The sequence below is a fragment of the Onychomys torridus genome, chromosome 9 (genome assembly GCF_903995425.1).
Source record: "Onychomys torridus chromosome 9, mOncTor1.1, whole genome shotgun sequence".
NCBI lineage: Eukaryota > Metazoa > Chordata > Mammalia > Rodentia > Cricetidae > Onychomys > Onychomys torridus.
Window position 1 is genome coordinate 5,187,185 of NC_050451.1, and position 19,388 is coordinate 5,206,572.

A 19,388-nucleotide genomic window follows, 5' to 3' on the forward strand; every position below is an offset into this window, starting at 1 on the left:
AATGCCTGTGGTGTGCAGAGAGGCAGGGAAGGGAACTGTCCCCTCCAGTGCCACGTTCTAGTAAATAGGAAGCACAGGTGGGTGTGGTGGTTCCGGCTCTCATCTCAGCACTCAGGAGGCAGAGGCAGGAGGATTGCAAGTTCCAGGCCAGCTTGAGTCACAGCAAGATCCTGTCACTGTACAACATCCTCAATCTGTTATCTGATAAAAACACACAGCAGCTACCAGAAATATGCAAGGGGCTGTGTGGTCTCAGACAGCAGAGAGGCCTCCGCAACATCATTGTCCTTCTCACCACCGTTGTGTGGTGCCCATCTGCTGCCTACCCAGCAGGGCTGGCTGGGAATCGGCCATGCCCCAGAGAGAGAAAAGCGAGCCACTGGTATGTAGTTCCAAGTATGGCAATGGGTGCCTCCTGCCTCCCTGGGATTTTGCACAGCCAGCCAGCCCTCTGTGCCAGTCTTCCTGCCCCCTGCACTCAGGGAAGGATCAAGTGCAAGTGTGTCCACACCAGAGGAACCTGCTCCAGATGGGCCCTATCATATCTATTTCTAGCTCTAGCCCTGGGCCAGGATGCCCGAGGCAGAGCTCAACAGCTAAGCAGGATATGCAGCCAACCCCAAGGTGTGGAGCAGCTCATTCCAGCCAAGACATGTTCCTCCGTGTTAGGGGCTTTGGCCTGGAAGAGGCTGCCACTCATCTCCAGAGCCCATTCTAATTCAAAAGTCAGGTGTGATGTTGCACATCTTTAATCTCAACACTTGGCAGGTGGATCTCTAGTTTAAGGCCAGCTTGGTCAACACAGCAGGTTCCAGGCTAGCTAGAGCTACATACCGAGGCCCCGTCTCAAAAACATAAATATTGGCTTCCTGGGCATGGTGGCACACACTAGTGATCCCAATGCTTGGGAGGCTGAGGCAGGAGGATCAGGAGTTCAGGGACGTCTTGCACTACATAATGAAAACCTAAAGGGATTTAAAAAAAAAAAAAAAAAAAAAAAAAAAAAAAAGCCGAGCATGGTAACCCCACATCTTTAATTCCAGCCTTCTGAAGGTAAAGACAGATCTTCATGAGTTCAAGGCTAGGCCAGCCTGGTCTACATAGGGAGTCCCAGGTTAGCCAAGAGCTACATAGCAAGAGCCTGTCTCAAAACACCAAAAAACAAAGACAAAGAGGGGGGGAAATCTAGGCTTCCAAAATGCTCTCTCTTTCCCAGACTCTCCAGCCAAGACTGCAAGGCAGGGCACATCCTCTGGGCAGGGGAGAGGAAGCTTCCACTTCCCACACGCTGCCAATCACTCTGCTTTGAGACAAGTGTCCCTCACTCCACTGCACCCTTACCTCAGGCATCATGGATAACGCAGTTCTCAGAAACTGGCCTGTGGCCACCAAGAGGAATGTGACCAGGGCCACAGGGATGGACGTCATCAAGCCGGACCTCCTCACCCAAGTCCCACAGTGAGAACTGACTGGGCAGAAATTAAAATGGGAAGAAGATATGATGAAGCCGGGCTCAAGTTCCAAAAGACGAACAGTGTGCTGTGAAGGCCCCGGGCTAAAACAAGCAAGCGCCTCTAGCACAACTGGCCAGCAAGATGATTCAGTGCACAAAGGCGCTTGCCACTAAGCCTGACAAACCCGTGTTCAATCCCCAGGACCCACATGGCAGAAAGAGAAAACTGACTCCTAAAAATGGTGCTCTGATCACTCCATTTACATGTCAAAGCACATGTGCTCATGAACAGACAGACGCACATCAATAAATATAAAAATGAAAAACAAAAGGAGGGACTTCTGGCTGCCCCAGCCCAGAAGAGGCAGGTAGCAGAGAGTGAGGTGGCTGTAGACACCAGTCTGTTGTGTGCCCTGCATGTCTCCTCAGTTTGCCCATGGGTTCGTCAGCCATGATTATACAGTGCCCTACTGTGCCAACCATCAGGCGGTAGCCAGAACCAGGCAAACCAGGGTCCAAATCCTTGCTGGTCTCCTCTCAGAGTCTGGGCACCGCACTGTACTTCCTCAACCTGTTGTTATCTCTCTGAGAATGAGGAAGCCAATCCCACTCTGACATCTTTATATAACTGCTCAGACTGCCACAGGCTCAGCTGCCTCAGTCACTTAGGACTGTGGCGCCTCATGGCCAACTTAACCTCCCCAAGCCTGCTCCAAAAGGAAATGCCCTCAAGTGTGTAAAAGAATACCTTCACCTCTTTCCTCCATCTTTAACCTCTGACCCTTGGCTTTCCACACACACATCCCGTCTTACTCTCCCTACCACTCTGAATTTCCTGCCTTTTCAAGATGCCTTCCCACTAAGGCATCCAGCCACCTCCGCCTAACTGTTCTGAGAAATGACACACACCCCAAGACCCTCTGACAGCTTCCTATTGGCCAGGCAGACCAGCAACAGTCTCGATCACAGCTAACTACTTAGTCAGTTGGCATTAACCCGCCTCATGTTCTCTCAGATGAGGCCTCCAAACTGGAAAGGTTTGGGTAGAGGCCCAAGAACAATCTTTAGGCTCCAATATTACTTTGTTTATTTGTTTGTTTGTTTGTTTTTTGTTTTTCGAGACAGGGTTCCTCTGTGTAGTTTTGCGCCTTTCTTGGAACTCACTTGGTAGTCCAGGCTGGTCTGGAACTCAGAGAGATACACCTGCCTCTGCCTCCATTTTATGAGAAAGGGGGCAGGGGCTCAGGCTTGAAGAGACTTGCTGAACTAACCAGTGACCTGGGATTCTAAGCCATTCAGTCTGGCTTCATGGGCCAAGCTTTGCCAGCACTCCAGCCAAGTCACTGTACAAATTTCAAATGTCTCTTCACTTAGCAACTCTTCTAGAGAAGGCTGAATGTAGAACATGGCCTTACATGGCCCCACAAACACCCAACATGCAGCAGCACTGAGCTTTGACCCTGTCATTTTGTGCTGACGCTGCCCTTCCGGACTACAAAGGGCTCTGCCCTCTTCTGACGCATTCCAAACATTTAAAAATAACAACCCTGAAAGGGGAGGGAGGGCTGTGGGACGGCTAGGAGGGTAGAGGAGCTGACCACCAAGCCGGTTTCCCAAGTGTGGTCCACAGCACCCACACTGTAGAAGGGAACTGACCCCTACAAGTGGTACTCTGACCTCCGTGTGTGGGTTGTAGCACCATGCTCCACCCCCATACACACAAAATAAATGAATAAACATAATAATTTTTTAAAAGAAGGGAGCCAGGGGTTGGGGATTTAGCTCAATGGTAGAGTGCTTGCCTAGCAAGCACAAGGCCCTGGGTTTGGTCCTCAGCTCAAAAAAAAAAAGGGAGCCAGGCATGGTGGCCCACATCTTTAATCTCAATGCTCTGGGAGGCCAAGGCAGGGAGATCTCTGTGAAGTCAGTTGGTTCTACATAGTAAGACTCTGTCTCAATAAACTGACGAATATACGAAGCGAACTCTGATGTGTGATACACCGGGGGTGAACACTAGTGATCTATGTCAAATGAAATGAGCCAGTCACAAACACAGAACATTCCTCAGTACCTTGATACTTAGGAGGCATCTAGAGTAGGTAAGCTCCTAGGAAAGGAAGCAGAAGGATGGTTGACAGGGTCTGTGCCAAGAGAGAGATGGGGAGCGATTGTGTAGTCACGGCTACAGAACCTGAACTGGAGAAGGGAAAAAGTTCCGATGGTCTGGGATGCATAACCAAGAAAATGTCAATGCCACTCAACTAGCGAACTTTAAAACGGTTAAATGGAAATTTTCTTGTTACATATGTTTTACCAATTTAAAAAGAGAAAGCAAAACAAACAAACAAACAAACAAACAAACAACAAAACCAGCAAATAAACACAAGTTGCTCTGCCAGTGATCACATGACAGGTCCGAGACTCCTGCTGAGACAATCAGACCCAGAAGAGCAGAGCAAGCAAAGGCCATGCCACAGGGCCCTCACCCTCATGCTGACAGCCTTGGAAACAGCTTGAGCCCCAGCACAAAAGCTCCCAAAGAAATCAAAGCCAGTCCCCTGTCCCCAGCCCAGCTCAGAAAAGACAGCAAGGTCTGGCTCCTTTTGGTCTAACTTGGACTTGGTCTCAGGGTCACAAGACGGCCTGATTTATCGTCAGGAAAACGATCTGACATTGAGAAGAAGGCAATGTAGAGTTCTGATGCAGGGTTACAATTTCTGCTGGTCCTATGACTACGTCTTTCTAAACTCTTTACAGAAAGCCAAGTTGTAGGAAAGGTCTTTCTCCTTGTGAGTACCCTGTGAATGGGATGCTGATGAGGGATACAGGCATTCTGAATGTGCGAGACCACCAGTGAAGTGGGAAAGGGCAGAGAAGGAGGAAGGGGAGGAGGGAGGGAGTGAGCCAGTTCTAAATTTTCCACAATAAATTCTTTAAAACAACAACAACAACAAAAAAAAAAACACGACACTGAAACCCAAGCTCATCCAGGACTCCACTGTCAGACACATCCTCTCGCTTCAGGCCTAAGAACAATGCCTCCAGCACTTCAAGAATGGGACGCAGCTCAGGATGCACACTTGGAGGAAGCTCTTGGCAGGGCTCTCAGCTACAACCTTGCAGGGCAAGTCAGAGGGGTTTGCCAACATCGAAAGGAAGGGAGCTGGGATGAGGCAGAGGAAGAAACAGGAACCCCACTTGGCAGCAGCTGAGGTGGGACACTCTCCTACCATCGGAAAGGTCACCGGGCCAGTCACAACATCTGGCTCCAGCCCAGGGAACCTGTCACCCACAGAATGAAATGTTAACATCCTGCTTGAGCCTTCCAGTTCCTCCATTAGAGACCAAAGTCCCTTGGAACTGAGGGCAGTGGCACCCCAATCCTTCTCCCCACTTCCCACCAGCAAGCAGGAAAGAGGTCGGTGAGAGGTTTTGCATGCTCAGCTCCAGTCCAAGCCCCTCAAGACTCATCTGGGCTCTGCACATTGCAGCCAGCCACCTGCTGGATCTGGCATTATCTGGCTATAGCTGATAACGGAACAGTTGCTCAAGGGCCTCGGAGATCATGATTGTCATCCTTGGTGGCAAAAGAGAAGAGAAGGCAGGGCTATGTCACAATTCATTGCTTCCCAGCAGATGAGGTGCCTCCCAGGACAAATCCCTCCTACCCTCGTCCCAAAGGAGATTTGGGGTCCAGAAGAGAAAAGGAGGCTGTAAAACCCACTCAGGTGTGCGGTAGCCAGATGAGGCCCCACCCACCAAGTACGATTTAGATAATGCCAACCAGACCGCTTTGCTTCCCCAGCTATGAGCAGGAAAGCGTTTGGAGGGATGTGAGTGGTGACGAGGGGGAGAATTCTAAGTTAGGGAGGTAGAGGAGGATGTTGGATTGGCTGGTGGTTCCCCATGCCATCATTCACATGTTTGTCCATTGATTCCTTCTGTATGCAATACCCTAGACAAAATTCCATGTATGCGGAGCTTGGCTCACTGAATGATCAAACATGAGAAGTGCTTCTCAGGGGTCGTTCTGCCTGGTGCCTCTCGGGCAGCCACTAGGGGAGGAAGAATGCACAAACTCGGGACACATTCACAATGTCCATGAGTCCAGCTCTCCACCTGAGAGGAATCAGTCACGTGGCGAGAGCCATCCAATCATCAGCACCCATACAGTATCAATGGTGTCCTGAGCTGGAATGGAGCTGATGAGGGCAGGGTACAGGAAAACCAATCAAATGCAGCCATCCTCGGACAAAGCCAGAGCCATCTCACATGGGACGAGTGCTTCTAACCTTCCGTGGGAGATACAGAAACCAAAGGGTCACCCCCAAATGCAGGTGGGGGCAGTGGGCAGAGGAGACATCTGCAGGCCACCTTACCTGCCTGGCCACCCTGCGGGCCTCCCAGTAAGGCTTCGAGTCCTCCACAGCTTTGCCAATTTTCTTCACCAGTTCATCTAGTTTTACCGTTGCCTCGACCAGGACAGATCGGAATTTCTGGCGTGCATCCTGTAGCCAGGAGGAAGATGGAGGAAATACCATCAGGCTGAGGAAGGAAGCTGCAAACATCTGCTGCATCTGACCAGAAACACCTGGAAGGAATTCACACACCACAGGAACCCAGTGCCAGGCTCAGCACCATCCAAAACCTGTCAGCCATTCTAAGAAGGGTCCAGAATCCACACTGTCCAATCAATGGCTGCCACCAGCTACATGAGAGGTTCAAGCTGGTCATGTGACTAAGAAGAAAATGTATTTGCGACTTACTTTAGCTGCACTTAGACGTTAAGCTCTTCAATCATTCACTCATCCATTTATCCATTCACAATAGTCTTACTATGGCACTGAACTCTGAAACCTTCCTGCCTCCACCTCCCCAGTGCTGAGATTTAACAGGCATTCACTACCACACCCTGTAATTTATGTATTTTATTTCTGTAATTTAAAAACCTTGTTTAAAAAAATGTGTCTGGTTGCTGGGCAGTGGTAGTGCACTCCTTTAATGCAAGCACTTGGGAGGCAGAGGCAGACATATCTCTGGGAGTTTGAGGCCAGCCTGGTCTACAGAGCGAGTTCCAGGACAGCCAGAGCTATTATATAGAGAAACTTTGTCTCAAAAAACAAAAATAAAACAAAAACAAAAACGTGTCTAGCAACGATTATGTTAGACAGCCCTGAATATGTTAAAAACCTTCTTGGTCTTCTGGGGAAGAACTCTCAGTTGTCTTTGGTGGCTTCAGTTGATGTGACTAGACCATTTCCCACACTCCCACAGAGCTGCAAGCCTTGGGACTCACAAATGTTAAATAGAGTGCGCAGGCTTACCACATGCAGGACCCTGACCTGAAGGCACTTCCATCTGAGGGTATGCCCATTCTAGAGCCACCAGTGTGGGGATGCTGGGGAACTCAGCAGCAGAGACAGACCCCTCACTAGACCAGCTACTACAGAGGGCTCCCAGAAACCTTCAAAGGAATAGATAGGATCTATACATAGGATCTATACAGAAACCTGAGGGGGGAGAGAGACTTGGGGGTGGAAGTGGGGGTGGGGACTTATCCCAAGAAGAACACAATGGCTTACTTGGCTGAGAAGAGGGAGGGAATGGCAATGTTTGCAGGCATCTAAGGGAGCCAGATGTCTGCAACCTGAACAGGGCCTTCCTCCCAATTAACCTTAAGAACTTGTGTTGAACATGTGGAATTGTAGGGCCTCGTGGAGCTAAGGAGGCCTGGCTTAGTTCTCCTAGTTCATACCTTTATCATCTCAAGCTATGGGCTTGGAAGGAGGGTATGACGATGTTGCTGGCCTTCCAGAACATGAGGGTGTGGTCTCTGCTGTCCTTGGGAGCTCCTGAGCCCACACCCCACTTCCGACACAGGCTGTTGCCCCAGTGTCACCGTCATCACGGTTTTTGTGGTGCACCCACCATCTCTTCCTAATTGAAACCTTCCCTCTTGGAGGAAGATGGGAAGTCCACAAGCTTACACAGTTCAGGATGCCCAGAATGTTACAGCATCTGTGAGCCCTGCACCCTTGGTTACAGAAGCCCCAAGCAAGGGCTGGCAAGCCTCCGGTGGAGCTGTCTGCAGGTTGTTTGCCCAGCTCCAGATTCTGTGAGTCATCACCCATGCTGGGCCAGGATACTACAAGTGAGTTTTTCGAGACAGGATCTCCCTCAGTAGCCCAAACTGACCTTGAACTCACAACCCTCCTGCCTTTACCTCCCTGGGAGGCTGGGATCACAGTGTGTGAAGGATTTCAGGAAAAATGACCTGATCATATTTGAGTCTTTTCAAACTGTCACAGGTGTATTTCTAAAGATGCCTTGGGCAGTTTTTTTAGGGCTCATCAGCCTGGCTAATATCCTTCTGTGATTCTCTGTCCTGAAAATGTGACCATTCAAGGGGATGTGGGTGTGGAGGGAGACAGATTTGACAACCACATTTCCCCAACACACCTGGGCATCACATGGTCAGCTCCATCCAACCATCACATATCTATTCATCAAAGTGGTCACAGCTGACAGGGTCATCTTTACTGAGACCAAGTGATCTAGTTCTTCATTTTGCCAGGTATCATGGCTACTTGAGTGATAATTCCCCCCAAAGCACTGAGGTATGGGAGCCCACAAACCAAAATCTTTCCCCCCTGCCCAATCCCAAACAGCCTCAACCCCATGGCTCAGTCTCTGGTGGAGCAAGTCTGGGCCCAGGTTTGGTCAAGTGACCCAGGCTAGGCAATCAGCAATGCATACTCCTAGCCACAGTGGTTGTGGAGTGGAGTGGGGGAGGGGCAGGAAGCGGCCAAGAAATTAGAACTAATGAGACTATGAGACTTCATTGTAAAGATTTTCTGAAACTTAGCAAGAGAAACTTCCCCCTGAGGTGGCTAAAGGATGGAATGGAAGCATGGAGTAGCTGGCCGTCACCGTGGAACCACATGACAGCCAGACAGAGCACAACAGTATGAAAGGGACCCAGCAACCCTACATTCTACTACTCTCCCTCTTTCTCTCCCTCTCTCTCTCTCTCCCTCTCTCTCCCTCTCCCTCTCTTCTCTTTCCCTCTCTTCTCCCTCCCTCTCTTCTCCCTCCCTCTCTCTCCTCTCTCTCTCTCCCTCTCTCTCCTCTCTCTCTCTCCTCTCTCTCTCTCTCTCTCTCTCTCTCTCTCTCTCTCTCTCTCTCTCTCTCATTTATCAAGACAGGGTTTCTCTGTGTAGTTTTGGTGCCTGTCCTGGATCTCACTCTGTAGCCCAGGCTGGCCTCGAACTCACAGAGCTCCGCCTGGCTCTGCCTCCCGAGTGCTGGGACTAAAGTACTATTCTCTTCTTAAGGCAACCCTCACCACCACCTTCACCCCCTTGCTTTCTGTTTCATTCAGCTAGCCACAACTGGATTTCTATCAACTGAAGTGGATCTCTAAAAACCACAAGACTGAACATACACCGTTAGTTGGTTACTATAGTCATTACATTAACACGAGCAAAAGAAAAGACCGCTCTCCATGCTATCCCGGGCACAGCACTGTAATTAAATATGGCTGGCTGCTGGAGGGCTTCTGCCACTGAAGCAGAGAGGGTGGGATTTCACCAACTAAAAAGATGTCTTTAAATACTATTGGAACAGCTAGTTGGCACAGACTCGTGCCTCCAGTTCCATTCCCTGGTTCAAGAAAAGACCTCACTATAGCTCTTTTCACCCACATCACAGTCAAATGATCCTACAAGATGGAGTAGGGCTGCTTCAGGTTGAGTGCACAGAAAGTTGTTTTCCTGGGAAATGATCAACAAAGACGGGTAATTCACGATGACAAACACCTCCGGAAGATGGGCAGGTCTTTACCAGTCAAAACGCAGGTGTCACTGGGCATACTTGCACAGGCCTGTAATTCCAGCACCTGGGAGGTAGAGGCAGGAGGATCTGGAGTTCAAGGCCAGCTTGATCAAAAAAACAAACAAAGGAAGCCATTTACTTACTATCCCTGGCATGGGGATCTGTTGTTTTGAGATGGCTAGCTATGTAGCTCAGGCTGGCCCGGAACTCACACTCGTCCAGCCTTCAGAACCTCTAAGTACTGGCATTATGGGTATGTACCACCACACCCAGCAACCCAGCTGATTTCAAAATCTGCACTTCAAGGAGTCCTAAACTTGTTCCCTCTGTGGGATGTCTTTAGATCTTCAAAGCTTGTGACTCACACGGAGGGTAATTTATTTAAGCAGAGAATTGCTGACAGTGGCAATCTCCTTGTTTGAATGTGTCAGTGTGTCAAAATCCCAGCCCCACATCAGATAAGAACTCCAGCTAAGCCACTCGGAGCCAGTGTGCCTTTGGAACAGGCTGTCAGTGTCAGTATACTCAAGACAAGTCTCTGTTTTCCGGCCAATCGACACTTAAACCAAGTTCAACCACCTTGTTGGTAAACTGAGAAGAATGGTTTCATGGAGGTATCCCCAGAACCAGTGGCATAAAGACAGGATGCCAGCTTTTTTAAAATAACTGTCCTACATATTAGAGATGACACGCACTTCAAAGGCTCCTTGGTGATACTGTTTATAAATACACAGCTTTGGTTTGGGGAGAGAGGCCTCAAAGGCATGGGCTGAGCCTGGAAATGACCCTGCAAGACAGGCTCAGCAGGAACCACAGCCCCAGCATGCAGATAGGACAACCAGAGCCTGCTGGCATGATCTCTCTGAGGCTGCATGGCAGATATCTCACGCTAGACAGTGAACCTACCAGCCCAGCATGCAGTGGTCTCTAGTGGTTCCCTAAGCTTGGTCTGCAGGACTCACTAGGGAGTCCTTGAGACCTCTCCAGGGAGCCTGATGTTAGAACACATTTTCATAATAAAGTAGGACTCCTGATGTTTTCCTTCTAAAAAAATATTTAACGTATATATGTTTATATATGTGTGGGCATGCGTGCATGGCCTCACGTGGAGGTCAGAGGGTGACTGTACAGTTGGTTCTCTCCTTTCACTGATACATTGTCTCCGGGGCCCAAATTCAAGTCATCAGTGTTGGTGGCAAGTATCTTTAGTCACTGAACTATCTCATTGGCTGTATTCCTTTGCCTTCTCACCTTCATCCTCTCATGAGTGTCCCCTGGAGTTTCCAGAGGCCATGTTGTTAGGATTCTGCCACTCCAGCTATATGACTGCACATGCGCAGTTCATTAGCTAAGCAAGGGGTCTTTTATGTCATCAGTGCACTTCATAATTGCACAAATACATGCAGCATAGTCACCCAATCAGCACATATGGAGTAGCTAGCTCCATAAGCCCACTCGCACATGTGCAGGGGATCCTTAAAAGCCGACACAGACTCCTCCACTCTCTCTTCCTCCCCTGTCTCTCTGCTCCTCACGTGTCTCTTCCCAGGCCTGGCCCCTGCTCTCTTCTGTCCCCCACTTCCTCCTAATAAAGCTCTGATACGGGGTTTTCTCGTGCCTCGTCACCTTTCTCGAACGGTAACCAGTGCCACTTATTATTTTAAACCAGCACATGTGGCTTGTGGCATCACAAGAAATAGAATACGGAAAAGAGACAAACACACTTCCACTGTGATGAGATGCAATTTGAGTTTCCGCTCTCTAAACCTGTGAGATAAATATGTTCTTTATAAAAAAGAATGCCAAGCATGGTGGCATACACCTGTAACCCCAGCACTGGGGAGGCAGAGGCAGGTGGCTCTCTGCAAATTCAAGGCCAGCCTGGTCTACAGAGTGAGTTCCAGGCCAGTGAAGGCTACACAGTGAGATCCTATCTCCAAACAACCACCACCACCACTACCACCACCTTAAATTTCCAATATGACAAATACACCTGAGGCTTCACACATTGTTTAGGACACTTTGTGATTGCTGGAGATTTAAAGTGACCTAAAAGAGCCCCAAAGGCTTCAAGTGTGCTGCATGGCACCACATTGCAGCCATTATATCCCCTGGGATGTACCTGCTCTGTAAAGATACACGTAGAACCAGAGCGAGGTCATGGCTCTGAGGGGGAGAGTAGCTATTCTTCCCTGAAACACTTTGACACCTCCCCGACTTCTACAGAGGGGACACGCTGTCAGGTGCCATCATGTCTTTGGGGTTGTCTTAAGTAGGGGAGTGCTACAGAGTCTGCCAGAGAACGAGACCTGCTGGAATCTGGGGAGCCATACGCCATCATCTGAGAGTCACCAGACTGCCACTTTCTACACTCTGAATGTGCTGTGGTAGGGACAGAAGCCAGGGCTCACACGTACAGGACGAGTGTTCTACAACTGAGCTACACCCCCAGCCCACATTATTTTTATTGTCTGCTGCCTTGGCACGGGACTTCTGTTCTTCTTGTGTTTTATGAGACAGGCTTAGGCTGGCCTCAAACTCATAGGGCTTTTCCTACCTTAGTCCCCAGAGACAGAACTACAGGTGTGTGCCACAGCACCCAACTTCTAGCCCAGATTAGGCTTTAAAAAAAAGTTTGCTTTTAAAATTTTTTCTTTTTGCCAGGTGGTGGTGGTGGCAGTGGTGGTGGCAGCGGCAGTGGTGCAGCACACGCCTTTAATCTCAGCACATGGGAGGCAGAGGCAGGCGGATCTCTGTGAGTTCCAGGCCAGCCTGGTCTACAAGTGAGTTCCAGGACAGCTAGAGCTACACAGAGAAACCCTGTCTCAAATGGGGGAAAAATGCCTTTTCTTGGATGGTTGCTTGTGTACAGTAATAAAACTTCCTTTTTGGGCAGGGTGAAGTAACAATAAATAGCAGTTTAAAGGACAGTATGGAGTAAGTAGTCCAGGCCACCCTAGGACAGAGCGGAGTGGTGGCAACGGGAAGTTGAGATTCTAGAGGTGAACTGGTACGATGCTCATGTCACTGCTGGCAAGAATACTCCAGAACCATGATACAAGGCACCACAGAAACATGCAGGCTTATTGCGGTGGTGGAGTACCTGAGCGGTTTAAAGGAAGCTCACTGCAAACTGCTTTCCAAAGCTCTCCAATCTAGTCCTCAAGAGCACTTGGGAGAGTTCCTGACACACACGAAGAAAGCACTCAGTGATGTTTGGAGGAGACGTAAGTGCTCTCTGATGGTTGAGAGGACTATCTGAAAGGCTCAGAGACCATAACCATCCCACAGGAGGCTAAAGGAACACGTGATGCTGTCAGTGCAACAGATCTGTAATTAATTTAAGCTAAACCTCAACAACTGTACACACGGCTAATGGCGGCCATATTGGACTGCACAGTCCTATCCCTAGAACCTTCGCTTTCCATGACTGCATCATGCTCCCAGGACCTTCCAGCTGTTGCCACTGTCTGTCGGTTTTTCTCTCAGCCCACACCCCACAACCCTGTGACAAGGGGACCCAGGATGGTTTCTACCTTCAATCCCACAGCAGGGTTTGAAGCTGACTGACTGTGCCAGGGTAGAGCAGGGCCCAGGAAGACAAGCCAGGAAGGCCGAGCAGAGCATGAGGGCCCAGGAACCAGGAAGAGGCAGAGACGGCCAGGGAGCCAGACAGAGAGCAGCAGCAGAGGCTTGGGCCAGCCTTGTGCAGTCCACGACACTCCTGACCATTGCACAGGTCCCACTCCATGTGGTGAAGGCATCTGACAAGGACACCTTGGTTAGAAGGACCCCACAGTCACAGAGGAAATGAACAAGAAGAGGGAGAAAGGACAAGAACCCTAAGTTGGGGACACCTCCAGATCATTGCGCTGTCGCAGCCCCCTTCCCTCGGTCACAGCCTTTCCCCACTGTAAGCCCTGACTTTGGTAGTACAGACTTGTGGAGGGCCCACCAGTCCTGCTGGTTTCCTCCCTAAGGACTGTCCCCCACACAACAGGGAACCCTGACGCCACCACATTTCTGATACAAGCCCCTTCCACGGAGACCCAGAACACCGAAAGCCAGAAGGAACAATGAGACCATCAAGAACCCAAGTGCAGGCAAGAGCAAGGGGTGGCAGACGAGCAAAGTACCTGGTCTCTTGCTAGGGGCACAAAGAAATGTGGTCACGGAATCTGGCAGTCGGAGGACACCTCCAAAGGATGAGAGGCAGGGTAGCAACTGCGTGAGGACCACAGATATAAACCAAGATCTCCAGGAAATCTAGTGTCTCCCTGGAAGATCCACCAACTCTTCCCTCCTTTGGGTTGCAGGAACGACTCCTGTGGCCTTTAAGAACTTTGAGTGGACAGTGGGGCCAAGTGCGGAGGTGTCTAAACCTGGGCAGGTGCCAGGCCCCTGTGCTGCTATGGTATTCAAGCTAGACCCCGTTCCTTAACCCAACCCTTATATGGCCTCACGTGACCCATTCTGGTTCTGAGCCAAGAAGAAGAAAAGATAGATGTCACCACAGATTCTTCCTTCAGGTTCCCCCCTAAAATAAAAGGGGGCCTCTGGAGACATTTTAGGCCTTGGTAGAATCAATCCCCTGCATGCAGAAGGGCTCTAATTCTGATCGGACTAGAATTGCTTCCACATAAGCAGATGAGCACCCAGGCCCACACAGAAAACCACAGCCTTCCTTTGAACATGAGGCGAGTGACAGGTTCCCAGTCAAAACTGGAATGGAAAGAAAGGCTTTTAAAAAGCTTTTCGTGCCGGGCGGCGGTGGTGCACACCTGTAATCCCAGCACTCGGGAGGCACAGCCAGGCAGATCTCTGTGAGTTCGAGGCCAGCCTGGTCTACAAAGTGAGATCCAGGACAGGCTCCAACAAAACTACACAGAGAAACCCTGTCTTGAAAAAAAACAAACAAAAAAACCCCACAAAACAAAACAAAAAGCTTTTCATTCTAAAATAATTTCTAGGGTTGGGGATTTAGCTCAGTGGTAGAGTGCTTGCCTAGCAAGCACAAGGCCCTAGGTTCAATCTTCAGCTCAAAAAAATAAAAATAAAAAATAAAAAATAAACTAAGATAATTCCTGATTTGGATAATGTGAGGGTAAAGTGGAGATGTGAACATTTGGTATGTGTTTTCTAAAGATAAAATTGTCTTATATGATAGTGCAGTGACAAAAACCAGAACATGAACACTTGATCCAGTGCTATCCATCTGATCTGTGTCGAGGCACACTGCATCAACTAGCTCACTTAAGTTTGGGGGTCACACACCTGTGATCCCAGCACTGGGGAGGCTGAGACAGGAGAAGTGTGGGTTGTAGGCTGGCCCCGATCACCCTGAGAAAAGAAAAAGGAAAAGGAGAGGGGGAAAGGGGAAGGGAACGAGAAGTGAGGGAGAGGAGGTGTGGACAAGGCTTTTCCCAGGGGTCACAGAGTTCCTTGAGATCTCTTATTCCATCCTTCTACCATCCCTAAATCTCAGTTCTTGAGTCTCATCTTCCACGCCCTTGGATTGTTTTTAATTACATGGAACAGTGACTCTGCAGTGTGTCCCTTAGTTAGGAAATGGCTACTTTCAGTTCACCTGTCATCAATACTATAGGTCCAAACCACAAGAAGGAGGCTAAAGCCATTAGGAAGCAATACTTCAACGCCCAAGGCCCAAAGCTCCCTAGAAACTCATCAGCCTTTGCAAGGACCCAGCGCAAGGGTCAGTCAGTCATGCCCCCAAGGAAGGACTACAATGACGGCTACCCTATGGACTCGGGACACACAGCTGGAGAAACTGGCAGGCTCCATGGTTTTTTTGTGTGTCAGCCACACACACATTCCTGAACCCACGGGATTCATTAAATACGAGGAGGCAGAATCGCCAAAGCTGTGCAGCTCCACTGAATTCAACCACAAGCAGCTGGTTTCCACGTTTAGGCCAAGAGGTTTAGCTGTTTCTACTTTGAGACCCGTGCTTAAAAACAAATCTGGCTCCTTAAATTCCAGACATGTAACTGATGTGCATGTTAATCAGGCAGTGTTTTGAACACTAGTCAAGCTGTTCCAAATACAAGATCCACTTTATAAGAAGATTGAGTTGAGAACCAGGACAACAGGACAAGTTCAGAGCCCAACCTCAGGAAAGCTCTGGAGACCATCTGGCACCGCCTCCACCCACAGCACGCATCTACCCACCCACCACAGCATTCCAGGCAAGCCGCCCCGAGTCACTTCAGCTGCCTTTCATTCTGTCTCCCTCCTTGCCGAAGCGACTGGCATGGAAGGAAAGGAGAGAGGGGAACACGGGATGTAAAGGAGTCAGTGTCAGAAGTCCACTGTCACCACTTGACAGACATGCCAGAGGCAGCTGTTAACGGAGTCTGCTTCTGGGAGGAGAATGGGGTTTGGGGACAGAGGCCTCATACTTTCAACCCTGCTCTGGGCCTTTGAAAAACTTGTGTCTACTGTTTCAACAAAACTTAAGTTTTGTCAGATCTTGTGGTACAAGCCTAAAATCTCAGCTACCTGTATGGCTGAGGCCAAAAGACTGCAAGTTCAAGGCTAACCTGACCAACTTACCCAGACTATTAATTCAAAATAAAATAATAGGTAAAGGCTGGGGATATCAGTGGTAATAGACCTGCCTTGAACGCACGAGGCCCTAGGCTTAATCCTCAGCATTGCAAAACTTAAACTACATTGAAGTTTAGTATGCTGTGGCACAGCCTGACCACAAAGCTTTTGAGCTTCCCAGTGTGTCAAGACTACGGGTGCTTTGTAATGTAGGCAGCATGTGACTAGCCTAAAACTGAAGTCCATGGCCACAGAATGGGAGAGCTGGGAAGGACCGGTTAACTCAGATGCTTCCATGTCACAGATGAGGAAACCAGGTTTGTTCCCCACAAGGATGGGACGAATGCCTGGTGTCACCACAGAGACTGAAAACCCAGCTTCTAGACCATGCTCTTTTCACTTTCGAATCTCAACAGGGCCCTCAGAGGCCTCCTCCACACTCCCAAACATGTACCCCCAAACCATTAAAGTGCATGGGCTCCAGCCTCAGATCCTGCATGTTAAGTTCTGGCTGTGTGACCTGGGAGGGTGGACTTAACCTCTCAGTGCCTGTTTCTCATTGACACATCCTCAAGGGCTATTAAGAGACCAAGATCACCTACACAAACACTTAACATATACTTACAGTAAGCTCTCACTAAACAGCTATTTTTATGTAGGTTAGTCAACAAGAGACGGTAAGGGCAGGACAGGCCCTGGACCAACATTACAGGCCAGGGACCATGTTGGGCACTGTATGAACTCCCATTTAATCATTAACAGTCCTTGCCAGATAGTTACTGACTTCTGGATCTGAAACAGCTAAAATAAACAACTTGGGGCTGAAAAGATGCCTTGGGGGTTAAGAAGCACTGCTTTTGAGAGGTCCTAAGTTTGTTTCCCAAGACCCATGTCACAACTCACAGTCGCCTGTAACTCTGTCTCCTCCTGGCTTCTAAGTCACTCATCTGTATACCCCCTTACCAGACACACACACTCACAGATAACTTAAAATAAAAGTAAAAAGCAGATAATCTGGGTTGGGGATTTAGCTCAGTGGTAGAACGCTTGCCTAACAAGCGCAAGGCCCTGGGTTCAATCCTCAGCTCAAAAAAAAAAAAAAAAAAAAAAAAAGGCAGATAATCCAGCAAAGCACACACCTTGAATCCCAGTGCTTGGGAGCAGAGGCAGGTAGATGGCTTTCTGTGAGTTCAAAGCCAGCCTGGTCTACACGTGGAGTTCAAGGCCAGCTAGGGCTATAACCCCACCCATGTCTCCAAGGCTGCATGATGAAGGCAGCTCTCTGGAGCACGGAACGGCAGCCTCCACCGTGCTGGCCATGGGGTTTCTTCTCGTTTCCCTACTGAAACTCTCCTAGGTGGTTTCTGAATCCAAGTTTCACAGTGTTAGTGTGCAGCCTCTTGAACAAGCTCCAGCTGGGGATGAAGATCCAGTTCCTAGCAAATGGACTCAACATTGGGATTTGATTTCTCCAGGAGACCCAGCAGCCATCAAGGAAAGAGGCACCGAGGCAGGAGTGGCCGCAGACCTTTGGAAGGCGCCCTCCAACCCAGCAAGCATAACTTCTCTACCTTCAGATCTAGGTGGCACTGAGTTTTTTCCCCAATAGGCACTGAAGCCTTAGCATAATTTTTTAAAATACTGTATTTGTTTATATTGTATGTGTGTGCACAAACGTCATGGAATGTGTGGGGAGGTCAGAGGACAACTTGTAGGAGTTGGTTCTCTCCCACCATGAGGGTCCCGGGGATCCAACACAAACTGTTGGGCTTGGCAAGTGCCCTTCTACTGAGCCATCTCACAGGCTCATACAGCACAATTTCTAAGAAATGGAAAAGCAGCGTCTAATCCCCTATGTCCAATCAAGACCCACAGTGCTGCTAACATCTGCTCCCTTTCCCTTCATGCGGCTAGCTCATCTCAGGTCACTATGAGTTCTAACCAAATTCCTTGTTTTGCTGGCTGGTTAAACATTAAATCACTTCTCAAAAACATAGTCAAATATGGCTGCTTGTGAAGCGTGCCCCAAAAAGGAAAGGAGAGTTGCTGTGGCTCTGTGACCACCTGAGTAAGGTAGTTTCTAAACATGACCCAGAACTCTTCAGCATTTGCTCCCATTAGGAGGAATTTGAAGTTAGGTCTGTCTGCACTTGGATCAAGAAGTACCCACTGAAAGTTCAAAGGACTGGACAGAAAAAAGTTGTCAGGTTTCCATGTGGTCATCTTGGGACCAGCACTCCGGGAAATGCTACACATCCTAAGAAGGTCAGAGAATCTGAGACTACCATATTGGAAAGGTGCTTGCCAATGCTCTAGTTAAAACCACTAGCTTATCTCCCATCCATTGTGGATGTCATCATACCCTCAGATGACCACAGCTCCAACCACCACCTGGCTGCAACTGCAAGAGACTTCTCCAGTGCCGGGCAGTGGTGGCACACACCTTTAATCTCAGTACTTGGAAGGCAGAGTCAGGTGGATCTCTGTTGAGTTCAAGGCCAGCCTGGTCTACAGAGTGGACAGGCACCAAAACTACACAGGGAAACCCTGTCTTGAAAAACCAAAAAAGAAAGAAAGAGAGAGAGAGAGAGAGAGAGAGAGAGAGAGACACTGAGAGACAGACTCCTCCAGCAAGGACAGGACCGCCAAGCCTCATTGCCTCCTCTCCAAATCCTGATGCACAAACCACATCCCAAATAAAATGGGTGTTGTCAATTCCAAAGTTGGCAGGTACAGCAAGAAAGAACACCACCATGTACATCCTCTCAAAAAAAAAAAAAAAAAAAAAAATAGAACCCTAAAGAAGGGACAGACATTCAACCTGTGGGCTTCAAATCTATGACAACAACCTGAGCCCTTCCGCCTGCTGGCCACAGAGGTAGGGTGTACAAAGCCAAGGGAACTCATTCATCATGCTTTGGCTGAGTTTGATGCCAAACAGTGAGAGCAGTCCCACTAAATGGGTTTGGGCATGGTTATAACAAACAGCGGATATTCCTTTCATTGTCTGCTTGCTAGCAGTTAATTTCAGTCAGTGCAAACACGACTGTCTATTAGATAATCCAGCAAAACACAGCAAAGGAAAACTCAGGCAAGAATAGAACAAAAATTTTCCATCTTCCTTTAAGGAAATGAAAGGGGCTGATTCACCAAGCTCTCTAAGAGTTGCTTTACAAATTTCTGTGACACTCTTGGTTAAAATCCACCGGGGGTGGGGGTGGGGGTGGGGGGGCAGCCATCTATTCTTACTGCTGGAAACATCCATGGGTAGAATGAGGAAGTCCAGAGAAAAGGGCTGAGCAAAGACAACCGGAATGCCTGCCAAAGACTGAGGTTAGAGAGATGTTTAACACACCCAGCCAAAACACACACTCTGTTAAATGTCCCCACAACAAACGCTGAGGAGGGGAAAATCCATGTTCAGTATTAAAAGGTTACAGTCCGTGGGGATGTCAGTTTGATCATTCTTACACTACGAGACTGTGCTGTGTCTGTCAACTGCCATAGCCTGTCTTCTGAAGCGCACCTCAGAGAC

At 48.9% G+C, this 19,388-nt stretch overlaps 1 protein-coding gene across 1 annotated transcript in view; it reads right to left on the reverse strand.

Moving 5' to 3' along the window:
* Sh3bp5 (SH3 domain binding protein 5) overlaps positions 1 to 19,388 on the reverse strand; it is a 72,611-nt gene that overhangs the window by 39,657 nt on the left and 13,566 nt on the right. The window contains exon 3 of the mRNA XM_036199398.1: positions 5,833 to 5,961. Within this exon, the coding sequence (XP_036055291.1) occupies positions 5,833 to 5,961 (129 nt within the window). The remainder of the gene's footprint in view (positions 1 to 5,832; positions 5,962 to 19,388) is intronic.